The 22,113-nt window shown below is 50.8% G+C and overlaps 1 protein-coding gene across 2 annotated transcripts in view; it reads right to left on the bottom strand.

Moving 5' to 3' along the window:
- vwa3a (von Willebrand factor A domain containing 3A) overlaps positions 1–22,113 on the bottom strand; it is a 64,135-nt gene that overhangs the window by 7,391 nt on the left and 34,631 nt on the right. For both annotated transcript variants that reach the window (XM_073060126.1, XM_073060127.1), the window contains 8 exons: positions 17,692–17,762; positions 16,744–16,905; positions 14,005–14,086; positions 12,904–12,993; positions 11,403–11,500; positions 6,877–7,029; positions 5,367–5,475; positions 3,003–3,147 (listed from right to left, as the gene is read on the bottom strand). In XM_073060126.1, coding sequence (XP_072916227.1) covers positions 3,003–3,147; positions 5,367–5,475; positions 6,877–7,029; positions 11,403–11,500; positions 12,904–12,993; positions 14,005–14,086; positions 16,744–16,905; positions 17,692–17,762 — 910 coding nt within the window. The remainder of the gene's footprint in view (positions 1–3,002; positions 3,148–5,366; positions 5,476–6,876; positions 7,030–11,402; positions 11,501–12,903; positions 12,994–14,004; positions 14,087–16,743; positions 16,906–17,691; positions 17,763–22,113) is intronic.

The following is a 22,113-nucleotide window of genomic DNA, read 5'->3' as shown; positions in this document are numbered from 1 at the left end:
CACCCCTCTCCCTGTACAGTTCCAATCTTCACCCCTCTCCCCTTACAGTTCCAATCTTCACCCCTCACCCCATACAGTTCCAATCTTCACCCCTCTCCCCGTACAGTTCCAATCTTCACCCCTCACCCCGTACCGTTCCAATCTTCACCCCTCTCCCTGTACCGCTTCAATATTGCTCGATTCGAATCTTCATCTCTCTTCCATCGGGTGGATGATCCAAAAGCCTGAAAGCGTGTACCACCAGACTCAAGGACAGCTTCTACTCCCCGTTATCAGACTATTCAACAGTCCCCTCGTGCAGTAAGATGGACTCTTGACCTCACAACCTACCTCGTTATGATCATCCACTTTATTAACTGCCTGCACTGCAAGTTCACTGTACCTTTCCACTTTATTCTGCATTGTCATTGTCTCACCTTGTAAAAGGTTAGTTTATTTGTCACACGTACTCAGAGTGAAGTGTGTTGTGTTGTGTCTGTGACCAACACAGTCTGAGATGTGCTGGGGGCAGTCTGCAAGTGTTGCCAAGCTTCTGGTGCCAACACAGTGTGCCCACAACTTACTAACCCTAATCTGTACGTATTTGGAAAGTGGGAGGATCGTAGAAACTGTTTACAGACAGTGGTGGAAATTGAACCTTCTCAGTGATTGCTGGGGCTGTAAATTGATTGTGCTAACTGCTGTACTATCATGCTGCCCACGTTCTGCTCAATACACCGTGTAATGATCTGATCTGTGTGAACAGAATGCAAGACAAGCTTCTCACTGTATCTCCGTACCTGTGACAAAAGTAAACCAATTCCAGTTTGTCCACCTGATGGAGTCATGGTCCTGAAACACTCACTCTCTTTCCCTCTCCACAGATGCTACTCGACTTGTCTCCAGCATTTTAGCGCATCAGACATAGGAGCAGAATGAGGCGATTCAGCCCATCACGTCTGCTCCACCATTCCATCATGGCTGATTTATTATCCCTCTCAACCCCTATTCCTTTGGCACCTTGCTGATGAAGAAACCATCAACATTCGCTTTAAAGATAGAAGATAATTACAACAGTGCAACACACTACAGGCCCTTTGGCCCACAACTTTGTGCCAACTCTAAGATCAATCTAACCCTTCCCTCCCACACAGCCCTCCATTTTTCTATCATCCGTCTCAAATGTCCCTAATGTTTCTGCCTCTACCATCACCCCCGGCAGGGCGTTTCACACACCCACCGCACTCTCTGTAGAAAACATACCTCTGACATCTCCCCCTGAAACTATCCTTCAAACACCTTTAAATATACCCAGTGACTTGGCCTTCACAGTGTCTGAGGCAATGAGTTCCACAGATTCACCACCCTCTGGCTAAAGAAATTCCTCCTCATCTCCGTTGTAAAGGGACGTTTGTTTTAATTGTTGTTGTTTAGAATTTCCGGTATTTTAATCAGGATCAGAATCAAGTTTAATATCACTGACATACGTTGTGAAATTTGTTGTTTTGCAACAGCAGTACACTGCAATATGTAATAATTAAAAACTATCAATTACAATAAGAATATACAGAATTGTGCAGAAGTCTGAGGCACACACAGTATATATAACTAGGGTGGCTAAGACATTTGCACAGCACTGTTTATAAAAATTAAACATTGCAAACAGACAGAAAAAGAAAGAAAAATAATGAGGTAGTTTACATGGGTTTATTGTTCATTCAGAAATCTGATGGTGGAGATCTGAACTTCGTCAAGAGTTCCAGTTCAAACACAATGGGCCGAATGGCCTCTTACTGAGCCTTGAATGTCTCCTTTCCTTGATGACTTTCAATAAGAATGCTTTAATTTTCGAAGTTCAAAGTGAATTTATTATCAAAATATGTATTTCTCACCACATACTACCCTGAGATCATTCCATAGTTCCTTGCACTCTCCGCTCAAATATCTTTATAAGAAGGTAAGATGCATAAAGTGCTTTCTCTTCTCTGCATCTTTCCACAGAAAAATAAGTTACAAAGTTCAGGAAACCATCACGACCATATCAACTGGAAATCCTGAGATGTGGATCACCATGGGGGATCCCTGTGGGAATATCTCCACTGACCAATGGATTTACATGTGGAGGGGATGGGACCTTTCCAAAGGAAGGACTCAGGGCAGGGGATGGGAGGGTGGAGAGGTGGAACGTGAGGTGAGGGCAATGAAGGGGTGTCTATCCCAGGGAGGGGGGTTGGTCTGTGTGTCTGCCAACATGCACCCCCACACCGCTGTAACCACTTGTGGATGCGTAGGATATTGTTGATAGCAGGAAGAAGTCGGAAATATCCACCGCCCGTGGGCGATCTCCTCGGAAATATCCACTGCCCATGGGCGATCCCCTCGGAAATATCCACCGCCCGTGGGCGATTCCCTTGGGAATATCTGCACTGACCAAGGGATGGCCACAATGGAGGTGTCCGGGTATCTGAGGTTCCAGCTCCCATTCCCGCAGAAATCCTCGGTTGTCAGCCCTCATGGCACGGTACTGTAGCGGTTAGCAAATCGCTTTACAGTGCCAGTGAGCACAGACCAGGGTTTGATTCCAACTGCTGACTGTAATTTCAGAATGGATAATAAACCCATGTACACTATTTCACTGTCTTTATCTTTTGCGTGTGTACTAATTATTGAATTTAATTTTTAATATACAGTACATTTCCCATTATAATTTATATATTTTGTGTAATATAATGTACTGCTGCCACAAAGAAACACATTTCTTGACATCTGCCAGTGATATTAACCGATTCCGAAGATCGTTCATTCTCCTGTGACTGTGTGGTTTCCTCCGGGTGCTCCGGTTTCCTCCCACATTCCAAAGACCTACAGTATGAGTTGGGGTCAGTGAGTTGTGGGCACGCTGTGTTGGCACCGGAAGCATGACACCACTTGCGGGCTGCCCCCAGCACACCCTCGGACCCTGTTGGTCACTGTACGTTTCGACGTACATGTCAAAGAAAGCGAATCTTGGATCCTTCTCTCACCTGTGGCTATTTCTCCTCAGCTGCTCCCAGATGAGGGAACTCAGTTCCTTCTTCAGGGCCGCCAGGTAGGGCTCAGTGGAGCCCGAGGTGTCCAGCAAGATGCAGACTCTCTTCTCCAGGACCGTTCCAAACAAACGGCGGCTTCCTGTCGAATAACATTTCCGGAAAACCCACAGTTATCTTGACTATAGACGCAAATGAGTCGGCAGATGCTGGAAATCCTGAGCAACACACAAAATGCTGGAGGAACTCAGCAAGTCAGGCAGCGCCAATGGAGGAATAACCAGTCGACATTCATCAGGACTGAAAAGGAAGGGAGAAGGACCAGAGAACGGAGGTGGGTGGAGGGAGAGGAGGGCAAGCTGGTAGGTAATAGGTGAGACCCATCTCTTCTTCCATTCCCCATTCTGGTTCCCCTCTCACCCCCCCTGCCTGCCCATCACCTCCCCCTGGCGCCTCTCCTATTTCCCCTCTCCCATGGTCCACTCTCCTCTCTATCAGATTCCTTCCTCTCCAGCCCTTAATCTTGTCCACCCATCACCTCTCAGCTTCTCACCTCATCCCCCCCCCACCCTCACCTGATGAGGGTCTCAGCCCAAAATGTCGACGGTTATCTTGACTACTTCCTCCCACCCTGTCATTTGTAAAAAATCCTTTTCCCTTCCCTCAGTTCCTTCCTCTCGGCTACATCTGTCCTCAGAGTGAGGCCTTCCGTTCTAGAATGTCCGAGACATCCTCTTTCCCCCCCTAAAAATCAGGGTTTCCCTTCCACCAGTATCGAGGCTGTCCTCACCCCATCCCCACAACTTCCCTCACATCTGCCCTCTCCCCATCCTCCTGCCATTACAACAGGGTAGAATTACCCTTGTCCTTACCGACCACCCCACAAGCCCAACACATCACTTTCGATAATGTCCACCATCTCCGATGACGTCCCATCCCCAGCATACCTTTCACTCCCCTCCCCATCCACTTTCCGTAGGTATTGCTCTCTCTGTGATTCCCTTGTTCACTCGTCGATCTCCCTCCTGGTGCATATCCACACAAGCCTGGCTCAGGGCCCGAAACATTAATCCTTCTGTTTGGGTGGGAGTGCGTGCATCTTTTCAATATGTCCCTCTGGAGGTAGGGGAAGCCCGAGGCAGGTTCTGACCTCCTCCCACCTCACCCGTCATCCTTCAGGAAGGCCGGGTGAAGCATATCAACGGTGCTCAGTCCAGAGAGTGGAGTTTCAGGCTCCGAGGGGTGAGAACATCACCGACAGCGGTCCTGGTCTGGCCAAGGAGACACCAGGGTCAAGAAAGCTCACCCACATCTCTATTTCCTCAGGAGGGGACAGAAATCTGGTAGGGCCCCATTGACCCTCACCAATTTCTACCAGTGCACACTAAACCATTACAGCTTGCTACAGAAACTGTTCAGGGCCGTGACTACGAGAAGCCACAGAGGGTATTGGGCACAGCTCAGCACATCACAGAAACCAGCCTCCCCTCCATGGACTCTGCCTCCACTCTCAGTAAAGCAGCCGGCGTAATCAAAGACCCCACCCTCCCTGGAGATTCTCTCTTCTTCCCTCTCCCGTCGGGCAGAAGACACAAAATCCCAAAAGCACTTCTGAGGAATGGTTGAGGGAGTTGGGGCTTTTCTCTTTGGTGAGAGTCGTCTTTGAGAGAGGCGTACAAGATGATAAAAGGCACAGAGAGAGTGGACAGTCAAGGATTGGAAGGAAGTTTAAGGGGGTCAGGGGTAGGTTCTGCCCCCACAGAAAGTGTTGGGTGCGTGGAACTCCCTGCCAGGGGTGGTGGTAGAGGCAGATACATTCGGGAAAGTGAAGATTCTCTTAGCAGGGCATATGGATGATCAGGAAATGGAGGGCTATGTGGGATTAGAATGATCTTAGGGTAGGTTAAATGGTCGGGACAAAATTATGGGATGAAGGACCTGTACTGTTCTCTGCCCCACCAGACTGAAGGACAGCTTCTACCTTGCTGTTATGAGGCTATGGAACCTCTTACATGATAAAGGTACCAGATTTACCCCATTGTGGCCTGTGTGCCTCATTGTCCACCTGCATCATACTCACTGACACTCTACTCTGTAGTAACACACACAAAATGCTGGAGGAGCTCAGAAGGCCAAGCAACATCCATGGAGGGGAGTGAACAGCAGACATTCTGGGCCGAGACCCTTCCTCGGCACTGGAGAGGAAGGGGGCTGAGTTTCTCCAGCGTTTTGTGTGTGCTACTCTCCTTCATTCCGTCTTCCGCGGATAACACACAAAGCTTTTCACCGTGTCTCGGTACGCGTTAGCAAACCGCGCGGTGTGACGCTGAGGGCCTGTCGTCAGGGAGACGGGTTCCGTACCTGACAGCAGCCACTGCAGTCGGCCAAGGTACCGGCGGAGGACCTCCTCCACCTGCTCGATGTAACAGTCCAGCTCTTGCGCCTGTAGGTACAGGTGCCTGTACTCTCCCTGCAAGACAGACACAGCGAGGTGACCCCCTGAACACCGGCCCCAAGTGCTCACCCTACACCAACCGTACGATGCCACAGGGAGCGGTGGATTCAGTCATCGCTCGGAGCACGTGAGCCGGTCTGGGCCCCTTAGCTCAGACAGGACGTGCCGACACTGGAGGCGGTTCAAAGGAGGGTGACGGAAATGATTAAACAGCTTGTCATCTGAGGACATTTGATGACTCTCGGCCTCTGCTCACTGGAACTCAGCAGAATGGGGGGGGGGGGGGTGGGGGTGGAATCTCACTGAAACCTATCGAATGGTGAAAAGCCGTTGGGAAGAGTGGACGTGGAGAGGATGTTTCCTATGGTGGGAGTGTCCAAGACCAGAGGACATAACCTCAGAATACAGGGATGTCCATTTAGAACGGAGATGAGGAGGAATTTCTTTAGCGGGAGGGTGGCGAGTCTGTGGAATCGGTTGCCACAGGCGGCTGTGGAGGTCAAGTCATTGGGTATATTTAAGGCAGAGATTGACAGCTTCTTGATTGGCCAGGGCCTGAAGGGATACGGGGAGAAGGCAGGAGACTGGGACTGAGAGGAAAATTGGATCAGTCATGTTGAAATGGTAGAGCAGACTCGATGGGCCAAATGGCCTAATTCTGCTCCTATATCTCATGGTCTTATGCATCATGGGCATATTGCTTCCCCCCTCCCCCCATCGGTAGTGTCTACAGGAAGGCAATTTCCAGAAATTCCCACCATCTGGGCCACACCACCTTCCCAGGTTCAGGAACAGCTAGCTATTTCCCTTCAACCATCCAGTTCTTGAACCATAATCACTACAACTAGGCAAGGGCAGACTGTATGGGGAGCACAGTAACACCTTACCGGGTGCCGGTGATGTCTGTGAGGAGCTTGTACGTTCTCCCTGTGACCACGTGGTTTCCACCAGGTGCTCTGGTTTCCTCCCACAGTCCAAAATCCCACGGCTTAGGGTTAGGAAGCCGTGGGCATGCTATTTTGGTGTCTGAAGTGTGGCGATGCTTGTGGGCTGCCCCCAGGAAATACTCGGACGGTGTTGGTCATTGACACAAACCACACATTTCACGGTGTTGCGATGTACAGGTAACAAATTAAACTCATCTTAAACCGTTATCTCCTCCACACAGCGACGCGTTCCTGTTTGTCTGAGGTGGAGGGGAGACAATACAAGCTCCCTACAGGGAGCAGCGGGGATTGAACGCACATCGCTGGCACTGTAAAGCATTGTGCTAACCTCTACACTACCGTGCTGTTCACAGCAAGATCCCAGACTGCACGACAAGGTTTTGGGAACACTGGGCAAGGATTGAGATCACTGGTGTCGGACCCTCCCCCCCGGCTCCTCGCCACCCGGAGACATCACGGCCGCACTTACGTTGATCTGCACCGTGGGGAAGCCAGCGCAGTACCTGGCCGAGACCCTCTTGTTCAGGCTCTGCACCAGCTTCTTCCGGTGGCTGCAGTCTGGCCCAGAGAGCAGCCTGTGCAGGTCCAATCCCAGCTTCCTCAGGCCCAGCCGCCGTAGCCACTGGCAGGGAGAGCACAGAGTTTCTGTCAGGGCACAGCCTGACCCCACCTCCCCGGAGAAGCAACATCTGGTATCTGGGTACGGTGAGTATTCACATGGCCGATGCGTTTTCACAGGACCAGTGGGTATTTCCAGGTATGGTGGGTATTTCTGGGACCGGTGGGTATTTCTAGGTACGGTGGGTATTTCCAGGTACGGTGGGTATTTCTGGGACCGGTGGGTATTTCCAGGTACGGTGGGTATTTCCGGGACCGGTGGGTATTTCCAGGTACGGTGGTTATTTCTGGGACCGGTGGGTATTTCTAGGTACGGTGGGTATTTCCAGGTACGGTGGGTATTTCCAGGTACGGTGGGTATTTCCGGGACCGGTGGGTATTTCCTGGTACGGTGGTTATTTCTGGGACCGGTGGGTATTTCCGAGTATGGTGGGTATTTCCGGGACCGGTGGGCATTTCCGGGACCGGTGGGTATTTCTGGGTACGGTGGGTATTTCCGGGTACAGTGGGTATTTCCGGGTACAGTGGGTATTTCCGGGTACAGTGGGTATTTCTGGGACCGGTGGGTATTTCCTGGTACGGTGGGTATTTCTGGGACCGGTGGGTATTTCCGGGTACGGTGGGTATTTCCGGGACCGGTGGGTATTTCTGGGACCGGTGGGTATTTCTGGGACCGGTGGGTATTTCTGGGACCGGTGGGTATTTCCTGGTACGGTGGGTATTTCTGGGACCGGTGGGTATTTCCTGGTATGGTGGGTATTTCTGGGACCGGTGGGTATTTCCGGGTACGGTGGGTATTTCTGGGACCGGTGGGTATTTCCGGGTACAGTGGGTATTTCCGGGTACAGTGGGTATTTCTGGGACCGGTGGGTATTTCCGGGTACGGTGGGTATTTCTGGGACCGGTGGGTATTTCTGGGACTGGTGGGTATTTCTAGGTACGGTGGGTATTTCTGGGACCGGTGGGTATTTCCAGGTACAGTGGGTGCCACTGAGGGCTGAGTGAGTTCTGGGTTACGATGACTGTGTCAGTAGTGTGTGTGGTGGAACTGTACTTAATCGTAACGGTCTGACACTGTAATCTCTGAATAAGAGTCAGGGCAGGATCATTGTCAGCACAGAATCTCTCAGTTCATGGAGGGTTGGAATAATGTACCCAAACGTCAAAATCATTTTAAATTCAGGCAAATTGCCCCAATCCTCCAATAGGACAGAGTAAAATTTATTATCAGAGTGCATATCTGTCAGAGTAATCTACCCGGAGATTCATTACCTTGCAGGAGAATAAAGAAATGCAATAGAACTTGTGAAAAACTACATAAATAAAGACTGACAAACAACCAATGTGCAAACAAAACGTACAGTATACTAAGAAGGTGAGTTATAAACCTGGGATCGATATGCTGACGGGATGGGGAGCTGCCTGTCTCTAACCGGACGGCCATAGGGCTGTTCAGACGGGACAGGGAACGGTGTTGGGGAGCAGCCTGCCACTGATGGGACGGAGGGTGGCTTGTCACTCCACCCTGGGATATATAAGAGTGATAAACCTGAAGTAAGTTGGTTTATTGTCCCACACACTGAGGTACAGTGACTAACCTGGTTTGCAAACTGCTCACACAGATCAGATCATTACTCAGAGCTTTGAGGGAGAACAAGGAAAAACACTAACAACGCAGAATAGAGTGTCACCGTTACAGAGAGAGTGCAGTGCAGACAGACAATAAGGTGCAAGATCATCGCGAGGTTGACTGTGAGATCAAGAGTCCATCATACTGCATGAGCGGATCGTTGAATTGTCTCCTAACAGCGGGATAGAAGCTGTCCTTGAGCCTGTGGTACACGATTTCAGGATTTTGTATGTTTTGATGGGCGGGAGAGGGGAGACGAGAGATGGATGTCCAGGGTGGGTGCATTTGGTTGTATTGCCTGCTTTCCCAAGGCAGTGAGATGTGTCGACATGGACAGTGAAGATCGGGTGATGTGTTCGGAACACAGCCCCAGTGAGATTACTGGTTAGACCACACTTGGAATATTGTGTTCGGTTCTGGTCGCCTCATTATAGGAAGGATGTGGAAGCTAAAGAGAGGGTGCAGAGGAGATTCACCAGGATGCTGTCTGGATTAGAGAGGGTGCAGAGGAGATTTACCAGGATGCTGTCTGGATTAGAGAGGGTGCAGAGGAGATTGACCAGGACGCTGCCTGGATCAGAGAGGGTGCAGAGGAGATTGACCAGGATGCTGCCTGGATTAGAGAGGGTGCAGAGGAGATTCACCAGGATGCTGTCTGGATTAGAGAGGGTGCAGAGGAGATTTACCAGGATGCTGTCTGGATTAGAGAGGGTGCAGAGGAGATTGACCAGGACGCTGCCTGGATCAGAGAGGGTGCAGAGGAGATTGACCAGGATGCTGCCTGGATTAGAGAGGGTGCAGAGGAGATTCACCAGGGTGCTGCCTGGATTAGAGAGGGTGCAGAGGAGATTTACCAGGGTGCTGCCTGGATTAGAGAGGGTGCAGAGGAGATTCACCAGGATGCTTCCTGGATTAGAGAGGGTGCAGAGGAGATTCACCAGGGCGCTGCCTGGATTAGAGAGGGTGCAGAGGAGATTCACCAGGATGCTGCCTGGATTGGAGAGGGTGCAGAGGAGATTCACCAGGATGCTGCCTGGATTAGAGAGGGTGCAGAGGAGATTCACCAGGGCGCTGCCTGGATTAGAGAGGGTGCAGAGGAGATTCACCAGGATGCTGCCTGGATTGGAGAGGGTGCAGAGGAGATTCACCAGGACGCTGCCTGGATTACAGAGGGTGCAGAGGAGATTCACCAGGATGCTGCCTGGATTGGAGAGGGTGCAGAGGAGATTCACCAGGGTGCTGCCTTGATTGGAGAGGGTGCAGAGGAGATTCACCAGGGTGCTGCCTGGATTAGAGAGGGTGCAGAGGAGATTCACCAGGGTGCTGCCTGGGTTAGAGAGGGTGCAGAGGAGATTCACCAGGGTGCTGCCTGGATTAGAGAGGGTGCAGAGGAGATTTACCAGGGTGCTGCCTGGATTAGAGAGGGTGCAGAGGAGATTCACCAGGATGCTGTCTGGATTGGAGAGGGTGCAGAGGAGATTCACCAGGATGCTGCCTGGGTTAGAGAGCGTGTCTTATGAGGAAAGGCTGAGCAAGCTATTTTCTCTCTGGAGCGAAGGACAATGAGAGGTGTACAAGATAATAAGAGGCATAGATCAAGTGGAGCCAGAGCCTTTTTCCCAGGGCAGAAATGGCTAATACAAGGGGGCATCATTTTAAGGTGATCGCAGGAAAGTATAGGGGGGATGTCAGAGCTAGGTTTTTACACAGAGAGTGGTGGGTGTGTGGAACACCCTGCCAAGGGTGGTGGTAGGGGCAGATACATTAGGGACATTTAATAGACGCGTAAAATGGCAAATCCTTATTCTTTCTAATTGGGAAAAATGGAAGACATCGTTGGAGGGAAGCGTTAGGTTGAGTTTGGAATACTTTAAAGGTTGGCAGAGCATTATGGGAAGAATACTGTGCTATATGTTACAGTCAGTGGGGTCAGTGTTCCTGGGAGGTTACAGTCGGTGGGGACGGTGTCCCAGGGAGGTTACAGTCGGTGGGGACAGTGTGTCGGTGAGTGTTACAGTCGGTGGGGATGGTGTCCTGGGGAGGTTACAGTCAGTGGGGACAGTGTCCCATGAGTGTTACAGTCGGTGGGGACGGTGTCCCTGGGAGGTTACAGTCGGTGGGGACAGTGTGTCGGTGAGTGTTACAGTCGGTGGGGGCGGTGTCCTGGGGAGGTTACAGTTGGTGGGGACGTGTCCCTGGGAGGTTACAGTCGGTGGGGACGGTGTCCCGGGGAGGTTACAGTCAGTGGGGACGGTGTCCCAGGGAGGTTACAGTTGGTGGGGACAGTGTCCCATGAGTGTTACAGTCGGTGGGGACGGTGTCCCAGGGAGGTTACAGTCGGTGGGGACGGTGTCCTGGGGAGGTTACAGTCGGTGGGGACAGTGTCCCATGAGTGTTACAGTCGGTGGGGACGGTGTCCCTGGGAGGTTACAGTCAGTGGGGACGGTGTCCCATGAGTGTTACAGTCGGTGGGGACGGTGTCCCGGGGAGGTTACAGTCGGTGGGGACGGTGTGTCGGTGAGTGTTACAGTCGGTGGGGGCAGTGTCCTGGGGAGGTTACAGTCGGTGGGGACGGTGTCCCGGGGAGGTTACAGTCGGTGGAGACGGTGTCCCGGGGAGGTTACAGTCGGTGGGGACGGTGTCCCGGGGAGATTACAGTCGGTGGGGATGTTCTCATTTCTGACAAAAGCCTATGGACGATGGAAGACAGGAAGCAGAGCCAGCTGCGAGGATCAGATACTCCTTACCACTACAGTCGAGCAAATCTCCTCTTCGCTGGGTAGGGTGACACATGGTATGACTGTCCGTGCGCTCCTTGTCCGGGGGCGGCTCTGGTACACAGCACCTTCTCAACAGAAATGGAGACAGTCCAGGTGAAAGGTCTTGTCCCAAAATGTCGACTGTCTATTTCACCCCGATGGCTGCTGCCTGACCCACTGAGTTCCTCCAGCTGTTCGTGTGCTGCCCCAGATTCCAGTCTCTCACGTGTCTCTAGACCCACCACTTCACCACCTCCTGGCTCCCTAAAAGGTGGAAGTTTCCAGAATACTCACAAAATTGAAGACTAACTGGGCTAGAAGTGACAGGGCGATACAGAAGTGAACGATTAGGGCAATGCATTCCAGCACCAACAATCAAGGTTCAATTCCCGCCACCACCTGTAAGGAGTTTGTACGTTCTCCCCGTGGGCTTCCTCCCACAGTCCAGAGACGTGTGGGTTAGGATCAGTGAGTTGTGGGTGTGCACTGGATTCGCAGTGATGCTTGCGGGCTGCCCCCAGAATCGCGTAAAGGCAGATAGGATTAGTTAGACTGGCATCACGTTCAGCACAGACACCATGGGCTGAAGGGCCTGTTTCAATAATGCCTGGACTTGAGGGCCTGTGCTACAAGCAGAGGCCGCACCGACGGGCACTTTATTCCCTGGGTCGAGGGGCTGACCTGACAGAAGACCATAAGGGGCAAGGACAGGGCGAGAGCACAGGCATTTTCCCAGGGCGGGGGTGCTAATAACAAAATGGCACGGGTCCAAGATCTGAGGTGAGAGATTTCATTCAATTCAACTTGAATTGTCTTTTAAGCATTGATGAGACGGCGTTACTACGGGGTCAAGGTGTAAAAACACATTACCGACACAAGATCTCAGTCACATAATAAGAGTCCTGACGCTCACAACCCCCCCGTCCCCCGCATCACTGCAGTTTGATGCATACAAGAATGTGCAGAGGTGACCCGATAGGTTTGTACAAGATGATAAGGGGCAGAGATCGAGTGGATAGAGACTTTTTCCCCAGTGAGGAAATGGCTTATACGAGGGGCTGTAGTTTCAAGCATTGTTGGAAAGTATGGGGGGGGGGGGGGGGAAGTCAGAGGTAAGTTCGTAACAACAAAACTCTTAATAGGCACATAGATGATAGAAAAATGGTGGGCTATGTGGGAGGGAAGGGTTACATTGATCTAAGAGTAGGGTCAGCACAACATTGTGGGCCGAACGGCCTGTACTTTGAAAGAGTATTGTCTGTTCTTGACATCGGGATAACTTCTCGCAAAGGGTAGAGTACTTGCAATGAGCTGTCAGAAGTAGTGGTTGCGATGGGCATGTTAGCAAAGGTTTATGAGCGATCTCGATCAGTACACGGATAGGGGAGGTTTAGAGAGATATGGAACAAACCTGGGCAGATTGCACTAGCTCGGTCAGCACGGACACACTGTGCCTGTTCCTGTGTTGTATGTTCACGGCCGTACTCACCTACTTTACTCCCCTGGTCGGTGTAAAATGCTGACCTCAAAACCTTCCGGTTTCCCAGGAAAGGGCGCGGTTGTTTTGTGCCAGAATGAGCTGGAGAAGAAACCGCCGTTTTGCAGATGTTAGCTGAGGCCAAGGAGAGGAGACGACCCTGTTCCCAACCTCAGTCCTCACTGCCCTCTGGCCACTCCTAGCTCCCGTATGGACCCAGTGCAACCTGCCTTCCAGTGCAGTAGGTCTACAACGGATGCAACCTCACTGGCTCTCCACTCGCCCTCGGACCATCGGAACAACAGCAAGACCTATGCCAGGCTGTTGATTATTGATTACAGCCCAGCCTTCAACACCATCAAACCCTCCGTTCTAATCAACCAGCTCCAAATCCCGAACCTCCCTCTGTAACTGGATCCTGGACTTCATCGGGAGAGCACAGTCAGTAACATCTCCTCACTGACACACCTCAGTCTGAGAGCCCGGAACCGAGTGTTGGAGGCTCCAAGGCAGAGTCGGTCCTGGGGCTGGAGGCCAGTTTTGTGTGTGAGGGGGTGGCTTGCTTTAGACTCATAGAACATGGCAGCACAGATCACTTGGCCCATTTAGTTTCTGCTGAACTATTACTCTGCCTCGTCCCATCGACCCACACCCAGACCATCACCCTCCACGTCCCTCCCAACCACATTCTGATCCAAACTTCTCTTAAATGTTGAAATCAAACTCACATCCACCACTTCCACTGGCAGCTCATTCCACACTCTCCCCCCCCCCCCCGAGTGAAACTTAAACATTTCCCCTTTCACCCTTAACCCATGACCTCTAGTTCCAATCTCACCCAACCTCAGTGAAAAAAGCCTGCTTGCATTTACTCTATCTATACCCCTCATAATTGTGCAGACTTTAACAAATCTCCCCTCATTCTCCCGCGCTCCAGGGAAGGGTTTTGCTGTTGCTTGTGGTTTGTGTTGTTCTAATGGACACTCTGTGTTGGTGCAGGAATGTGTGGTGACATCGTTAGCTCGTGCTGGTTGATCACAGAAATGATGCGTTTCACCGTCTGTTTCGAGGTGCAGACGACAAACGAAACCGAGCCGGACTCTGCTCACCCACCTCGAGTGCTGGCACCCTTCCCACTGCTCGGACGCCAGGTCAGTGCCGGCCGGTTCTCCTCTCCTCCGTCCTCCCGCGCTCGCTGGAGAGGCAGAGTGAGATCCCGTTAGCTCTTGCCTTCCATCCCTGTCAGTGATTCACAAGGAGCTGCTGATACTCAGCAGTCGATGAGAGCAGGAGCTCCTTCAGACACCAACCAACCCTTTGTCCCACTGTCTCTGTGCCAACCGGGCCTATCCATACCGATCCCTCTTCCAGCACTGATTTCCCATATCCCTCTGTGTCCCTGTCCAAACACGTCTTCAAGGGTTGGTTTTGTTCCAGTCCTCTCTGGCAGGTCCCTCCAATCTCCTGCAAACCTCCTCCATTAGGCACAGGGGCAGAACTGGGCCATCTGATTCATTACCCCCCTCTCCAGCCCTCTCCCTATAACCTCTGACACCCTGACTAATCAGGAACCTGTTAAACTTCACTTTAAAAATATCCAGTGACCTGAGGCTGTGCCCTCTGGTTCTAAACACTCCCAATACTGGAAACAGCCTCTCAGCCCATCACCTCCCTTCGGTTCCCCTTGCAATTCCCTTTCTCCCACATTCCTCTCTCCTCTCCAATCAGATTCCACCTTCTTCAGCCCTTCACCTTGTCCACCAATCCCCTCCCAACTTCTTAGATCATCCCTTCTCCCCCACCCACCCACCTTCCCCGTCACGTGGTCTCACCTATCACCTGCCAACTTGTACTCCACCCCTCCCCCATCTTACTTTGGTTTCTACCCCCTTCCTTTCCAGGCCGGATGAAAGGTCTTGACCCATCACACACTCCCAAGGTCAGGCACAGAGTGAATCTCCCTCCACACCGTCCCATCACACACTCCCGGGGTCAGGCACAGAGTGAATCTCCCTCCACACCGTCCCATCACACACTCCCGGGGTCAGGCACAGAGTGAATCTCCCTCCACACCGTCCCATCACACACTCCCAGGGTCAGGCACAGAGTGAATCTCCCTCCACACCGTCCCATCACACACTCCCGGGGTCAGACACAGAGTGAATCTCCCTCCACACCGCCCCATCACACACTCCCGGGGTCAGGCACAGAGTGAATCTCCCTCCACACCGTCCCATCACACACTCCCGGGGTCAGACACAGAGTGAATCTCCCTCCACACCGTCCCATCACACACTCCCGGGGTCAGACACAGAGTGAATCTCCCTCCACACCGTCCCATCACACACTCCCGGGGTCAGGCACAGAGTGAATCTCCCTCCACACCGTCCCATCACACACTCCCGGGGTCAGGCACAGAGTGAATCTCCCTCCACACCGTCCCATCACACACTCCCGGGGTCAGACACAGAGTGAATCTCCCTCCACACCGTCCCATCACACACTCCCGGGGTCAGGCACAGAGTGAATCTCCCTCCACACCGTCCCATCACACACTCCCAGGGTCAGGCACAGAGTGAATCTCCCTCCACACCGTCCCATCACACACTCCCGGGGTCAGACACAGAGTGAATCTCCCTCCACACCGCCCCATCACACACTCCCGGGGTCAGGCACAGAGTGAATCTCCCTCCACACCGTCCCATCACACACTCCCGGGGTCAGACACAGAGTGAATCTCCCTCCACACCGTCCCATCACACACTCCCGGGGTCAGACACAGAGTGAATCTCCCTCCACACCGTCCCATCACACACTCCCGGGGTCAGGCACAGAGTGAATCTCCCTCCACACCGTCCCATCACACACTCCCGGGGTCAGGCACAGAGTGAATCTCCCTCCACACCGTCCCATCACACACTCCCGGGGTCAGACACAGAGTGAATCTCCCTCCACACCGTCCCATCACACACTCCCGGGGTCAGGCACAGAGTGAATCTCCCTCCACACCGTCCCATCACACACTCCCAGGGTCAGGCACAGAGTGAATCTCCCTCCACACCGTCCCATCACACACTCCCGGGGTCAGACACAGAGTGAATCTCCCTCCACACCGCCCCATCACACACTCCCGGGGTCAGGCACAGAGTGAATCTCCCTCCACACCGTCCCATCACACACTCCCGGGGTCAGACACAGAGTGAATCTCCCTCCACACCGTCCCATCACACACTCCCGGGGTCAGACACAGAGTGAATCTCCCTCCACACCGTCCCATCACACACTCCCGGGGTCAGACACAGAGTGAATCTCCCTCCACACCGTCCCATCACACACTCCCGGGGTCAGACACAGAGTGAATCTCCCTCCACACCGTCCCATCACACACTCCCGGGGTCAGACACAGAGTGAATCTCCCTCCACACCGTCCCATCACACACTCCCGGGGTCAGACACAGAGTGAATCTCCCTCCACACCGTCCCATCACACACTCCCGGGGTCAGACACAGAGTGAATCTCCCTCCACACCGTCCCATCACACACTCCCGGGGTCAGACACAGAGTGAAGCTCCCTCCACACCGTCCCATCACACACTCCCGGGGTCAGACACAGAGTGAATCTCCCTCCACACCGTCCCATCACACACTCCCGGGGTCAGGCACAGAGTGAATCTCCCTCCCCACCGTCCCATCACACACTCCCGGGGTCAGACACAGAGTGAATCTCCCTCCGCACTGTCCTACTCTGCAGTTCTAAGCCTGCGGGGCTGTGTGGTTGATGGAGTCCGCGGTGATGCCAGCTGTCCTGTGCTGACAGGTACAATATCATCACTGGATGTAGGGGGTCTCACCATCCTGGCCAGAGACAGGGCTGTGGGCTTTGGAGCAGGCAGCTTTGGAGGATGGTGATCGCCCTTCCTCAACGCCTCCTGCAGATCTTCGGCGGGGACCACCGTATCCTCAGGAAAGGGCTTCCCTGCGCGTTGGCGTAGCGACTGCAGCAAGAGGGCACACTGCAGGGGGTGGGGTAGAAAATACACCAGGGTCAGCTACAGCAGTCACTTTTCATAAAGATAACAGTAATCATAATTTAATTTGAAATTATGAGTAGTTTTGTGATCTCCAATTACTAGATGTATTTTTGTTAGTGAGCAATCATTTATATATACACTTAGTGGCCACTTTATTAGGTACTGCAATAAATCTGCTCATATCTAATCAGCCAATCATGTGGCAGCAACTCAATGCATAAAAGCATGCAGACATGGTCAGGAGGTTCAGTTGTTGTTCAGACCAAACATCAGAATGGGGAAGAAAATCGAGCTATGTGACTTTGACCATGGAATGATTGTTGGTGCCAGATGGGGTGGTTTGAGTATCTCAGAAACTGCTGATCTCCGGGGATTTTCACACACAACAGTCACTAGTGTTTACAGAGAATTATGCATTTTTAAAAAATCAAGTGAACATCAGTTCTGTGGGTGAAAATGCCTTGTTAATGAGAGAGGTCAGAGGAGAATGGCCAGACTGGTTCACACTGACAGGAAAGTGATGGTAACTCAAATAACCACACGTTACAATGGTGGTGTGCAGAAGAGCATCTCTGAATGCACAACATGTTGAACCTTGGAGTGGATGGGCCTCAGCAGCAGACGACTACAAACATACACTCGGTGGCCACTTTATTAGGTACAGGGGATACCTAATTAAGTGGCCACTGAGTATATTAAAAACATACAGGTACAGGGATCTGGCCTGGAACATCCGCAGTGTCTAATACAGCAACAATTGAGCAGTACCTTTTCAGAATAGTTAGCTGCTTTTTCCATTTCAGCCGATATAAGCTGAATATCGTCACTCTCAATGATACCTAAAACCAGACCAAAGGAGATGTTCGGTTACTAGGATAATTGTTAACCCTCTTCTGCTGTTGAATTAGATTGCATAATTATTGTTTTCTTTGCAGTTTAACAATTTACGCCTGCTTGTATTTTATGTAACTAAGTATATACATGCATCTGTTTAGCATGTATCCTAGTGGTCACAGTGTGTATATGTAACTGTTCAGTGTGCCCCCTAGTGGTCACAGTGTGTATTTGTAACTGTTCAGTGTGCCCCCTAGTGGTCACAGTGTGTATATGTAACTGTTCAGTGTGCCCCCTAGTGGTCACAGTGTGTATTTGTAACTGTTCAGTGTGCCCCCTAGTGGTCACAGTGTGTATATGTAACTGTTCAGTGTTCCCCCTAGTGGTCACAGTGTGTATATGTAACTGTTCAGTGTTCCCCCTAGTGGTCACAGTGTGTATATGTAACTGTTCAGTGTTCCCCCTAGTGGTCACAGTGTGTATATGTAACTGTTCAGTGTGCCCCCTAGTGGTCACAGTATGTATATGTAACTGTTCAGTGTTCCCTCTAGTGGTCAGTGTGTATATGTAACTGTTCAGTGTGCCCCCTAGTGGTCACAGTATGTATATGTAACTGTTCAGTGTTCCCTCTAGTGGTCAGTGTGTATATGTAACTGTTCAGTGTGCCCCCTAGTGGTCACAGTGTGTATTTGTAACTGTTCAGTATGCCCCCTAGTGGTCACAGTGTGTATATGTAACTGTTCCGTGTTCCCCCTAGTGGTCACAGTGTGTATATGTAACTGTTCAGTGTTCCCCCTAGTGGTCACAGTGTGTATATGTAACTGTTCAGTGTGCCCCCTAGTGGTCACAGTGTGTATATGTAACTGTTCAGTGTGCCCCCTAGTGGTCACAGTCTGTATAAGCAACTGTTCAGTGTGTCCGCTAGTGGTTTGACTTCTCTCTTTCTGGAAGCTTCTTTGGTATTACATTATTTGAAAAGCGACTATCTGATTGGTTACCTCTTATCTACAAATGTGAATGGAATGCCTCTTTTCTGTGGTACAAGAAAGGTTGAGCATGTTGGCCTACCATCTTTCTTACCTTTCTTCTTAAGATTCATACTACTTTTCTTTCCCAATTCTCTTTGTTCTATTAACGCTTAATAAAACAATTGTAAAATTTTATGCCTTTCTTTGACTTTCGAAAGGACCTTGGATCAAAAGCATTGGAAGCCAGCACTGGTGACAGTGCAGACGCCCACTGGCCTCCTGCTCGTTGGGGACCTCCACAGGGGCCCAGGCAGTCGGTGACCACTCGCTGCGTGGAGAGGGACCCACCCACCCTGGGGGCCCCGAAACCTCTACCAGAGCCACTGCCAACACTGGACACCCGAGTACTGCTCTCTGATGGCGACAGTAGAAGCAGGTGGCTTGGTAGCGGAGTGTTTAGGACAGCGCGCTACAGCACCAGTGACCGGGGTTCAATTCTGACCTCTGTCTGTAAGGAGGTTGTACTGCTGTGAGGGAAAGAACCATAAGGGCTAATAACTTGAGAATCGGGATGTGGATTGTTCAAAGTAAATCTCTCTCTCTCCCCACATACAACCCTGGTCATACACAATAAATCCATAAATAATAACTATGATAGAATCAATGAAAGACTGCATCAAATTGGGTGTTCAACAGACAACAAACTGTGCAAATACAAAAAGAAAGAACAATAATAAATAAATAAGCAATAAATATCAAGAGCATGAGGTGAAGAGCCCTTAAAAGTGAGTCCATGGGTTGTGGGAACATTTCAGTGATGGGACAAGTGAAGCTGAGTGAAGTTATTCTCTCTGGTTCAACAGCCTGATGGTTGAGGGGTAAGAACTGTTCCTGAACCTGGTGATGTGAGTCGTGAGGGTCCTGTACCTTTTTCCTGATGGCAGGAATGAGAAGAGAGCATGACCTGGGTGGTGGGGTTCCCTGATGATGGCTGCTGCTTTTCTGCAACATGTAGATGTGCTCAATGGTGGGAAGAACCTGGCCTATGATGGACTGGGCTGTAGATATTACTTTTCAGTAAAAGGGCATCAGTACTTCCACGCCAGAGTGTGATGCAGTCGGTCAATATACTCTCCACCACACATCTACAGAAGTTTGTCGAAGTTTTAGATGTCATGCTGAATCTCTGCAGAGATTCTCTACAGAAGCAGAGGTGCTGCTGTGATATCTTTGTAATTGCGCTTATGTGCTGAACCCAAGACAGCTCCTCCGAAATAACGTGCTAATGTGGTACATTATGCGGAACTGCAGTCAAAGCCTCGAAGTAGAGACAAGGAACGGAGCAGTGATGACAGCGAGGCTTCAGGAACTTCAGTAATTATGTAAGAGTGTACATCTATCTTGGTCATAGAAAACTGGATTTCCTGTGAGACCTTTGGATAAGCATTTGATTCTGTAATCATGACCTAGTCTGTCACTTAATTAAGTCTTTCCGCAGACACCATTCTGTTACCAAAATGTAGTTTGACTGGTAATCTCATCAATGGAGAATGTAAAAGCTCTACCAAGTTTAGTGTGACACTATTATAGCTTGGGGCCTTTCAGATTCAGAGTTCAATTCTGTGTTGCCTGTAAGGAGTTTGTATGTTCTCCCTGTGACCGCGTGGGTTTCCTCCGGAAGCTCCAGTTTCCTCCCACCGTCCAGGCAAGTTCCAGTTAGTAGGTTAGCTGGTCGTTGCAAATCGCCCTGTGATTAGGCTGGGGTTAAGTCAGTGGGTTGCTGGGCAGCACAGCTCGTTGGGCCTGTTCCATCTCTAAATACAAATAAAATCTCCACTGGAGTGTGCCAGGTTGCAGCCGCTACCCGCATTTCTGCGGGGTTACCCCTTGCCTTCTGGTTGCATTTTTGCTGCACCCTACTTAGATGCAGAAATATCATCCATTAAGGGGGAGGGGGCAGGGAGGGGGCAAGGAGGGAGGCCGGATGACACAGGAATAGAATTCGGACACTTGGCTCATGGAGTCCGCTCCACCATTCCATCATGGCTGATCTTGTTTCCCCTCCCCAGTCTTCTCACCTTAACTTTTGATGCCATGTGCAATCACAAACCTATCAAGCTCTGACTTAAATATACCCCAACGGCCTGGCCTCCACAGCTGCCTGTGGTAATACATTCCACAAATTCACCACCCTTTGGATAAGAAATTTCTCAGTATCTCTGTTTTAAATGGATGCCTCTCTATCCTGAGGCTGTGCCCTCTTGTCCTAGACTCCCTCACCATGGGAAACATCCTTCCCACATCTACTCTGTCTAGGCCTTTCAACATTCAAAAGGTTTCAATGAGATCCCCCCTCATCCTTCTGAATTCCAGCGAATACAGACCCAGAACCATCAAACGTTCCTCGTATGATAACCCTTTCATTCCTGGAATCATCCTTGTGAACCTCCTCTGGACCCTCTCCAATGCCAGCACATCTTTTCTTAGATGAGGAGCCCAGAACTGTTCACAATATTCAAGGTGAGGCCTCACCAGTGCCTTATAAAGCCTCAGCATCACATCCCTGCTCTTGTATTCTAGACCTCTTGAAATGAATGCTAACATGGCATTTGCCTTCCTCACCACCGACTCAACCTGCAAGTTAACCTTTGGGATGTTCTGCACAACGATTCCCAAGTCCCTTTGCATCTCAGATTTTTGGATTTTCTCCCCGTTTAGAAAATGGTCTGCACATTTATTTCTGCTACCAAAGTGCATGACTATACATTTTCCAACATTGTATTTCATTTCCCACTCTCTTGCCCATTCTCCTGATCTAAGTCCTTCTGCAGCCTACCTGTTTCCTCAACACTACCTGCCCCTCCACCAATCTTCGTATCATCTGCAAACTTGGCAATGAACCCATCTATTCCATCATCTAAATCATTGATATACAGCATAAAAAGAAGCAATCCCAACACCAACCCTGCAGAACTCCACTAGTCAGAGGCAGCCAAACAGAAAAGGATCCTTTTATTCCCACTCGCTGCCTCCTACCAATCAGCCAATGCTCTAACCATGCTAGTAACTTTCCTGTAATACCATGAGCTCTTAACTTGGTAAGTAGTCTCATGTGTGGCACCTTGTCAAAGGCCTTCTGAAAGTCCAAATATACAACATCCACTGTATCCCCTTTATCTATCCGACTTGTAACCTCCTCAAAGAATTCCAACAGGTTTGTCAGGCAAGATCTTCCCTTAAGGAAACCAGGTTGACTTTGTCCCATCTTGTCCTGTGTCACCAAGTACTCCACCACCTCATCCTTAACAATTGATTCTAACATCTTCCCAACCACTGAGATCATGCTAACTGGTCTATAATTCCCCTTCTGCTGCCTCTCTCCATTCTT

This window comes from Hemitrygon akajei, chromosome 11 (assembly GCF_048418815.1).
Source record: "Hemitrygon akajei chromosome 11, sHemAka1.3, whole genome shotgun sequence".
NCBI lineage: Eukaryota > Metazoa > Chordata > Chondrichthyes > Myliobatiformes > Dasyatidae > Hemitrygon > Hemitrygon akajei.
This window is presented reverse-complemented; position numbering and strand designations above follow the sequence as displayed.